Source organism: Athene cunicularia (genome assembly GCF_003259725.1).
Source record: "Athene cunicularia isolate RWA chromosome 12 unlocalized genomic scaffold, athCun1 chr12_part1, whole genome shotgun sequence".
Classification (NCBI taxonomy): Eukaryota; Metazoa; Chordata; class Aves; order Strigiformes; family Strigidae; genus Athene; species Athene cunicularia.
The window spans coordinates 7,025,559-7,036,012 of record NW_020799116.1 but is presented as its reverse complement, the minus strand read 5'-3'; the positions used below and the strand labels follow the sequence as shown (position 1 = coordinate 7,036,012).

Genomic DNA, 10,454 nt, shown 5'->3' with positions numbered 1-10,454 from the left:
TTGTATTTCAACAATAGGTTTATTTTAAGAAACATAACATGACATTAAGTAAAAATGCAAAATTGTGCAATTATGGCAAAATGTTTAAAAATCCACACATTTGCCCTCATAGGACTACAGTACTTCTTACTAACATACCTGAGCACTGAATGTTGGATGCCATTTCTAAACAGCCTTACGAACAGGGAGCTCTTCGATTTCTTGTGGAACATACACACACACACACACTGCATGTTTGGTGCACCAAAACTGCTTTTAGTTATTCTAAATTTTACCGATGGAATCAAGTGGAAATTACAAAATGTTTCCTTCTAAAGTAACTAATAATTTTGGAAAAGAGATTTACACTCATGTAAGTCCTTACAACACTAGAAATTCATTTAATAAAGGGAAATAAACGAATGCAGAAAAAATATGAACTGGGGAAAATGCACAGATTACTGTTTAAATATTATCAGTACCTTTGGTGCATTTTTTTTTTTGTGCTGTGCAAGTTTACTTAAGCCTGACTCTAAAGCAAAACTTTACCAGGAATCTGACTTTCAGCAAAATGTAGAAGCATTTAAGAATTGGCAAAATGTCACAGCTACATTACTGTCTCAACAAACTCCTCATGCACAAGATTTAGTATATTCTACTCCCACGGCAAGTTCCAGGATTTAGCTTTTAAACACATTACAGACTTGGATCACACCCCCAGTTTGAATGGTTAAACAGAATGGAGATCTTCGTACTTTAGTGCAGATAAACAAAATTAACAAACCTACTGCAGAATTAACCACAGCATATTGTACTTCTATACATCACATGACCAGTCAATTGCTAACTCAATTCTATTTCATAGTTTCAAGTAATATATTGAAATTTGTTCTACTAAATAAATATAGAAGATTGTCAAAAAGCAGCAAGAAGTCTTGTAAATATTCAACCAAGCTTAAAAAAAAAAAAGAAAAAAAAACAAGAAAAAAGTTACATTAACACTTTGCAAAAAAAAAAAAAATGGTTTTACACACAAATGCAACACTGTTAGGGAGGGTGCTTCAGAAAGCTTGCAGCTAGAGGCCTACATCAGCGCAAAGAGAGCTAGCCAAGGACTAAGGATAATTTTTAAAATTAAATTAGTTGTACTTTTAAAAAAACCCTCTTATTCTTGGCTATGGATATATATAAAACAGTATCCAGAAGAAAACTAAACAAAGGAACACACCTCAACACTGTAGGAAAATGCAGTCTTAGCAAGAATTTTCAACTTCAGAAAAAAATCAGGCGCTCGCATTTGAAAGAAGCAGTTTGGTGAATCTCTGGAAGATGAGGTATGTAATGCAAAGAGGCATTTTTTTTGTTTTCCTTTTCATTTCACAGTTTTTTGTTTGTTTTTGCCTTTTAAACATTTTGTGCAAGAATTAAGAAATAGAACCAGGGGAGTATTTTCATGTATTAGAAAGATTCCATTTGGAAACAGTAAGACTACATAGTAAACAAACATAATCCAAATCCTCAGCCATGCCAGGGGGGAAAACAATGAGCTAAGTATTTGGCTTACTGAAATATCAGCTGTTAAGCCAGATAATGGTAAGCACTTACAGCCCGTGATGGCCACTGCCATTTCGAGTTACCTGGTTTACTCAGATCAACCGAGAAAATAGGGAAGAGTAAGATAGCATACTCACAGCTCTGCAAAAATTAGAGCTGTAACAAGTTAAACCTGACAAGTTACAGCTGATACAAGTTTTAGGATTCATCTTTTCCCTTTTAAATCCAGTTTTTACTACTGAAAGTAGAGGCTGAACTCTGAACTTATTTACTTCTTAAAAATAAGCTAAATGTTAAATACATAGAGAAAAGTGTTGCAATATATTGGATCCCTATTCTGTATTTGCATCTAAGATTATTATTTAAGCCATGGACACTTATTGCCAATTTTGCTTTAATAATCTGTAAAATTAAGACAGCTCAGTAGTGCAAATTTTCACATTATAGATCAGAATGAAATAGAAGGTATTTGAGGGCCTGACTGCAGGGAGAAAAGAAAAACTTGTAAAGTTAAGCCACACTTTTCCAAATTACTGAAGCACATGCCAACTCTGCACGTAGCACTGTACTTTAGTGAAAAAAAAAAAAAAAAAAAAAAAAATCAATATTATTAAGGCCATATCCTGTCACCATTCTGTGCAAGAATACCACTGCAGTAAAAATGTTATGTTAAAAAAGACAATACGATGACAGGACAGGGCCTGAAGACAGACACACACTCCATGAAAAATAACAGGCTGTCTTAAAGAGCAGCATAAGGCTAGCCCATTTCAGACAAATATTAAAAATGTACTAGCACCATCAACTTTTGGGTTAGAGCCCTTTATGGGATAAAAAAAAAAAAAAGGTTTTAAGCAGTGTCAAAAAAATGTTTTTACAGCACTACATCTGTGTGGCAGAAAATAGGTGTTGGGATTTCCACTCCCCCTCCCCCCATCATTAAGCTCAGTTTTAACAAAAACCCACAGACAGGAAGTGGTACAGTAATCTGAACAGGCCTCCATCCGGGGCAAAGGTACTCCACGTTCCAATTCTGACTGGAGTTTTTCCTCCCAAACTGTAGTGCACAAACAACATCAAACATCTTTATCAGACTTCAAAAACAGTACAAAAAAAAAGATCATTATGAATCAGGATCTACCATTCCTCTATGTACTTGCAATCTAAAATAAAAGAAAAAAAAAATCTTAGCGATATTGCCTCAAATTTTACCCGTATTTAAAAAAAAAAGAGAAAAAGAAGAAAAGTCACTTCAAAACATCTTGGACATCCTTAGCTATTAATGCCAGATTTTCTTTCACTGTAGTGCATAGTTATCCTGGCTCTTCCACTTAATTTGCTCTTACCACAAAAACACCCCTCTAGTATGACATGATTAAGTGTTTACCAGAAAAAAAAAATGCTGATAATTGCACTTTGTAACCTCCTTCTCATTTCCCAGGAAAATATCAGTATATATGAAACTGAACCAGTAATTCCCTCCCCAGACTGCAACCTTTAAAGAGCACCCATCCCCATATACAAAAAACTGTCTGTTTCAGCTTACAATAAATACTGACAGAATTTCTTTGTTTTCTTTTAAGACATGTTTTCTCTAGCATCAGATTACCACTTAAAGGCCTGTTACTGAAAAAAAAAAAAATTAAATAACTTTCTGAAGACACTGCGGATACAATTTAGCAACAACACATTCAAAATGCCGGCCTAAATCCCAGAGCCTATCTGGAGTCTCGTATACTTTTTGCCATTGGTCAGTAACCTCATCATATTGGTAGAGTGAATTCTTCCTGCTGGTTCTGAAAACATGTTCTTCAACAGTGACTTGAGTAGCTCTGACAAACAGATGGAGTTTATTTTTGAGGAGTACAAGTTTTATATACGGATTAATGGACTGATCACAGGGGAAGTCTTTTTTTCGAGTCCACTTATTTTGTTCAATGTCATAGGCCTCTACGGTAAACATACGTTGATGGTTTCCACAGGTTCCAGCTATGTAGTAGATGGAGTCATTGTATACAGTTGCCAAGCCTTGGATTCTAGGCACAGTCATTGGGGTCAAAAATCCCCAGTAATCCTTCTGAGGATCATAGCAGAGAAAAAATTCCCCTGAAAAGAGAGAGGAAAAATAAAACATAACTTACGCTTCATTTCCAGAACAGCAATTCTGCAGCTACTAAGGTTTCAGGTATGTTCTTCCACAGACAGAAACGGTCTACCAATTTTTAAAAGCTTTGATCCAATCACAAAAAAAAAAACCTAGCACCATCACCTGCTTTCTTTCAAGTGTATTACAAAAATATTAATAGCATGAGTAAGAACTACTCTGAGCTCCTATTCCAAATGAAGGAGGAATTTAAAACATATCAGAAATACAGTGGTTTACATATTTCCTAGCTATCCTTTACTACTTCTGAACCATGCTTAATGACAAAATATTTCAAGATTCCAGTCCTGAAATGTCTGAAATTTGTTTTGTTCTTTAACATCTTCGTGACGTGTCATCTACAGACCATAGAGTCTCAGAATTCAGTGCCTGAAAGCTGTTAAATCTGAGCAAATTATTGTGTCTGGTACTACACAGATTTTGAAGCTACTTGTATCAGATGGCTGGGTTACACATTTAGGTTGATTTGCTTAAAAGGATGCCAGGTGAATACTTGCATGAAACTACTGATTCATCATTAGTTTTGCAGTTAGATTATAAAACCTCTCTTCTGTTGACTGCACAGAGTAGCAGCTACAGACTGTAGATAATGGAAGTTCCGATGACTGAAAGCTCATGCTCTGCAAACTTGATGAAAAGAACATGGATAAAAACCACCTTGTCTTTTGTAAAGCCTGGGGGAAGAAAGGTCTAACATTTGCCAAATATTAGTATAACTCAAATTATATTCACATGGCTATTTTAAGAATTTTAACCAAGCTGCTGTGTAACCGAGCACCTCAAGTATAATAAAGAATACAGAAATAATACAGTAAAATGGGTGGAACATAGTTTAAGAGATTAAGTCTTACAGATAATACATTTTTTGATTATTCATTTTTGTTCCACAGTGTAATCTCCTATGACTGATGCTGGCATTCTGCTGGCATTTTAATACTCTCATCAATCTTTCTTGACTATTTCAAACTTATGAGCTTCTCTAGAAAAATTACTGAAAGTTAACTTTGTTATACTACTTCAGTGCAACTCAGTCAAGGTTTTATCTACCACACTCAAATAGAAAAGTTGCCTATTTTCCATCACACAAATCTATAATTTGCTGGTTAGCATAGTGAAGCAGTTTGCTTAGTTATATGAGCACTGAGTTGTCGTTTAAACCACTGAAGCATAGAATTAGTGCAGCTAAAATTTGTAAACCAGATGCACTCTTACTCTATAGGTTATAATATCCACTTTTCAGCAGTTCTAAAACATTTAGAGGATGAATGAATACTCTACCAAGTCAAATATTCCTCAGCATTCCTTTTAACCATCTAAAGCAGATGTCTGACCCAACAGAAAAGACAGGCTGAGAGAACTTGCTAGTGTAACAGAATTATTTAGAGCCACAGAGTTAAGCCCGATACAGAAACAACAAAAGAAGATGACAACTCTCTGCAAATCCTGCAGAAGCCCACCAACCTTTATCAAGTGGCAGGAATGCAAAGTCAAGAAATCAGGTTGACTTCTTCCGGTAAATAACAACGACCTTACAGCATTCTCTAACCCGTTCTTTCCCATGGTCCAGCTTTGTAAGGAGAGTGACCCTAAGAGGGAGCTGGTATAGATCCAAGACCCCAACTTCTGAAGGTGTTTACAGAGAGGTGGTCCTTAGCAAAATATAACAAACACACCCACCTCCTCCTTTCTTTCTAGTTCTTGGGACTCTTACTACAGGCTCATAGCCCAGTCTCAGCACTTTTAAGTGTAGACTGCTATATGGCTTGTGCATACATACAAATACGTATTTTATATAAATCCCATAAATAAAGGGAAGAATAAATTTGATCTATCCCAATAATGAGCTTTTTTATTCATTTAAGAATCAATATCTGATACACCAGCAAATCTGATCATTTACCGGAAGAAAGGACATAAAGGCAGTACTATAATTACTGACCAAAGAAACGGCATTAACTAGGAAGAGATAAACCATCTTTCTCAGTTACCAGGAAGACTTCAAGAAAGGAAGGCCTTGTACTTTTACATGTTACCAAGAATACAGACACCAGGAATTTTCACAGGTTTAGCTAAACAAAACGGAAAGTGCTTTTTCACAGGACGGTATCTTTTCTTCAACTTTGGTGCATTTCACCCAGATAAAGATTCAATAAAGAATTTTCATAGTAAAATTTAATATTGTCCTGTTGGCTTAGAACACCACCAAAACTGCTGTTTGTGCAATAACTCAATACCACAACTTAGTGACACATTCCCTGGACAGGAGACTTCAGCAGCAACCTCCCTCCTCCTCACCCACAGCTCTCCCTAGCTTTCCTCCCACCCTATTGACCCAGGACACTCTTCAAGTGTCCAGTAAACAGGTTTTCTAAGATGCTTAAGAGAGCACAGACAGTTGGACTGAACGATACCCACTTCCAATAAAACACCATATAGTCAGTCAAACCACCTTACCCTGTAAAACATAGATGTTATCCTTATATTCCACAGCACTATGAAACTCCATTGCTACAGGCATTGGACAGACAGCTGTCCAACAGTTCTCTCGGCTGTCATAACACTCCACAGACTTGAGTGAGTTTCGCCCATCTCCTTCATAAACACGACCACCTATTGCATACAGTTTACCACAGCAATGAACCAATTTGCAGCCTATTCTGGCTCGCAACAAAGGAGCTTTCGGAATCCACCTATTGCCAGAGTGATCATACATCCAAAAATCACTCTCTGCTCTGTGGTCAATGGAGACCTCGCTGCTGCTTGGTCTGTAACCACCTGCAATATAAATATCATTATCAGGAGATACAAGAATTCCAACCTCCCTCAAGTCATTTGGTGGCTTGCATAGTTTAAACACTCTCCCTGTGTCTGAATCTAAACAAGGCACTGTTTGCTTCTTTCCTGAGTGTTTGTGGGCAGCATCAAAGCATATGATCATTTCAGAAGCGGTCATTCCAAGCCGTTGTGTGTAGCCATTGGCACTATGTTGTCCCTTTTGTACACAGCTTTTGGCCATAGCCTGTGCAAACATGGGAGGGATTTTCTCTAAAAATGTTTCTTCCAACAGAGGCATACGAATGCATTTGGCAAATATTTCTGGAAGGTGCACTTCTCTCTTATTTTGTTCATGCTCAAACCACCTTATAATGCTGTCATAAACATGTTCTTCTTTGTCTATATTTAAATCATCACTGTTGAGTATACTTATCAGTTGGTCTTTTCTCAACTGAAGAAATTCTTGCTCTTTGGTGACACTCAGAAACTTTTTACGAATGTAGTCTTGCGATCTGTCTTTGAGTTCCTGATGACCATAGTGATCAGCAAAGATAAACACCCCAATGGAGTTCTGTGGGTCCAAATGACTGATCATATATTTAGCACACTGGTCTTGTATGGAAGGGATCTGGAAGATACTAGCTGCAGTGAACAAAGCTTGAACATTGGCCTCTGTCAGCATTACTCTGGAGGTATATGCGTAGTTCAATACTAAATGCATTGACTCTGCTTCAACACCAACTATACGAACTTCCTTCTGGGTACTCTCTGTAAGGCCGCTAGTGAACATAGATCTACAAAAGAAAAATATTTAGCAGTTTATTTGCAATTACCTTCTAGCTACAGGTATAAGAAATTAAATTATATTGTACAGCTAATCACAATGCATTCGCCCTTATATCAGCACAAATAATTTTTATCAGTGATGTTACACTGTCCTGTTTGGGTACCTAAATTTAAGATTAGTTCTAGACTTACTTAACAATAGAAGTGGCAAGCTGAAATTTCTTGCTTAGTTATCTCCCTAACCCCATATTAAAATTTAGTCAGTTTACAAACAAAGCTCTTTACACAGCCAAGTCTTTGCACTCAACTTTCAACATGTTATTCCATATGCATGTTCTAGCACACTGGAATATATAACTTTCAAAAGAAACAAGTAATTTAACTATGCTCTTACTGTATCCAAGATACCCTCAATACTGGAGGCATTTTTGTTTGTTTGTTTTTTTAACTAGTGTTATATTTTCTCCAGTGAAACTCTCCTTTGATAAACAGACACTGATAATTTATTGATGTTAAAGAGAACAATAATCCTTATGTACTAGGTGCACTATATTGTCAATAGTTAAAGGGAATATTAGTATAATGGAATATTAGTATAGGTGTAATTTTTTAAAGTTTTCATTTAGCAAAAATAAGTTATAATTCTGCTTTTGATCACCACTAGAACAATGGACTATTGTACCTGAAATAAGGACTGATTGCAGCAAGAACATTCCTATGACAGGAGAATGTTTTTCCATGATCCACTTCCACTACGATATCCGTCAGCTGTCCTTCATCATACATGGTTTTAAGCTGTTGAAGAATACTACAAGCATGGAAGGGGTCCATCCCGCTGCTGACTGAGTTTGAAGAAGGAATTCCGTTCAGTGTTTGTGAAAACTTACTTGGTTCTACAAAGCAAAATTGAAACTGTTTAACCCCCCCCCCCCCCCAAGAACTAGTAGAAATTAATATTCCATACTTTCTCACTGTCACCATCCATCAAGAGCAGGTCTAACATTTTCAAGGGTCACTAAAGATATAATGATACTTCAATTTTTTTTTCTGCCCTTTTCCTAATATACATGTAGTTTACTGCTAACCTCTAAAATTATACTCATTAATATTAAGAAAAAATCATATAAATAGTTTGTATTTATTACATATCACTTGGGAGGGAGGAAATTAAATCAAGAATTACAGTGCTTACTGACTTATAAAATGGGAAAAAGAAATAACGCATAAAATAAGCCCACAACCTTCATCACCATTACGCAAGTCTGTATGCGCTTAACTCCACACCGAAACAGGAACCAGCTACTAACTTACACAAGTTATGGTTAATATGGTAGACTCATGAAACAGCCCTGGTAAGCATGTCAGACAACAAACTTAAACTCAGATAAATTTGTGTATAAAGTTGCATGTTTCTCTTTACAAATAAGATACAATTATCATTTAAAATTACTCAGGTGTGAAGGAGCTCGTTGTGGAAACATATCAAGTGGAGCATAGGCTTCTAAGTAACCTGTGATATGCTTAATGAAGTAAATCCCAAAGTGAAAATTGAGCAATATCTCAAGCACAAAAATAAGTTTCATAACAGCAACAAAATTTTTATCCAACAACAACAAAGGAGAGCTCAAAAGAAAAACATTAGGTATCAAGAGCTGCAAATCAGGTAAAGCTGCTGACTGCAACAGAGAATGCTTCCAACAAATTTTGGGCAGCACAAAGGGCCAAAGAGGATAGCGAACAACAATGTTGATGATGAATAGGAGATTTAAACTCTAACTCGTGGTGATATACAGCAGTTACAATTTCTCTTACTCAGAATTCAGACACAGCTTTGAACACAGTCACAATTAAATCAGTAGGGATCTGCTGTTGGGCACACATTTCTCATGGCAGGCTTGGGGCCAAATATTGTCAGTGTCTCTTCAAAGTACTGTTATGAAAAGTCTTCAAACCATTTTTTTTCCTGATATACATAAGTAAATACTTAAAGGTAAGATCTACAACAGGGGAGTTTATCACAGTAACTGAGTTCCAACATTCAAAACTAACCAATCATTAGGGAAGGTGAGAATTTGTACTTGAACTTGTTTAGAAACAATTTTAATCACTAGTGAGCAAATTACAAGTAAATAATACTTTGCTAGATCGGCTCCAAGGCTTCCTACTTATCAACACTTTAATGTACAAGAGAACTCTCAAGTAGCTCCCATTGCAAAAGAGTTTAATTCACTTTCTAACAGTGGAAAAGATGTGAAATAGTTCCTCTCTGACCCTGCCAGTCACTTGGGCAATGAGCACATGCAATCAAGGCAGCTTCCAGTGCTGGAATAGATACTCGTCCCTATATTCCAGTTTTTCTATTCAATTCTTGACAATATCCACATTACAGCTTTCACCCCATGAAACCTTCCCAGTCACTTTAATCACCTTCATTTTCTCCCTCCTGTCCCAAGCATTTTTCCTCTATTAATATTCCTCTCACTTGCACCTCAAAATGTTACCTCTGTTCCTCCAACATCACCCCAAAATACTCTCCACATTCATTTCTCAGGCACCCTTCCCTTCTCCACTCCCCACATGTTCACCTTCATAAAACCCTTTCAACACGGATAGCCCCTCCTCCCTCTCGACACAGCTCTCCTCACACAGACCACAAAGCAGGGGTGTCCCTCACAGGAAACCCTCCTTCCACCCTAACAAAGCCCACTGCACACCTCCCCTCACAGGGTACTGCTCTCTACCCTCTCTCAGGCGCACTCTTACCTCACAGCCCTGACCCCCTTCCCCCACAGGCACCTCCCAGGCACCCTCCTGTTATCACCTTCCCCGTCCAAAAGCGACACCCTACCCTGGAGGGGAAGCCTGGAGGCCCCTTAGCCAAGCACCCCTGCCCCTCACAGTCACCCCTCAGCCCAGGGACCCCACGCACGCCCCCTCCTTCACACGGTGCTCCTCACGGACACCACCACGCCCCCCCCGCGGAACACCCTCCCCGACGCCCCTCAGCTGAGAGGCCGCAACCCCCCTCCCCTACATGCCCCCCACAGAGACACCCCTCAACACACAGGCCCTAACACCCCTCAGCAGCGACCCCTCGCCGGGCGCCCCACCCCACAGGCCGCTCTCCCGCTTCAGCCCGTTCCCCTGTCCCGCTGGCGCGGCCGCACCGACCTCCTAACGCTGCCATTCTCGGGGC

General features: G+C 38.2%; 1 protein-coding gene across 3 annotated transcripts; it reads right to left on the bottom strand.

Annotated features, from left to right (window-relative positions):
* KBTBD8 (kelch repeat and BTB domain containing 8) lies at positions 1 to 10,448 on the bottom strand. Of its 3 annotated transcripts, none has more exons than XM_026857680.1 (4): positions 10,430 to 10,448; positions 7,941 to 8,151; positions 6,152 to 7,266; positions 1 to 3,639 (listed from the first exon to the last, which is right to left on the bottom strand). In XM_026857680.1, exons 1-4 carry the CDS (start codon positions 10,443 to 10,445, stop codon positions 3,176 to 3,178), a joined length of 1,806 nt encoding a protein of 601 aa, XP_026713481.1. In that variant the 5' UTR covers positions 10,446 to 10,448; the 3' UTR covers positions 1 to 3,175. The 3 variants fall into 3 exon arrangements, with proteins under 3 accessions (XP_026713481.1, XP_026713482.1, XP_026713483.1); XM_026857681.1 differs by having other exon boundaries at positions 7,941 to 8,100; XM_026857682.1 differs by lacking the exon at positions 10,430 to 10,448 and adding an exon at positions 9,424 to 10,091 and having other exon boundaries at positions 7,941 to 8,100.
* Between the last annotated feature and the right edge of the window lie 6 nt (positions 10,449 to 10,454).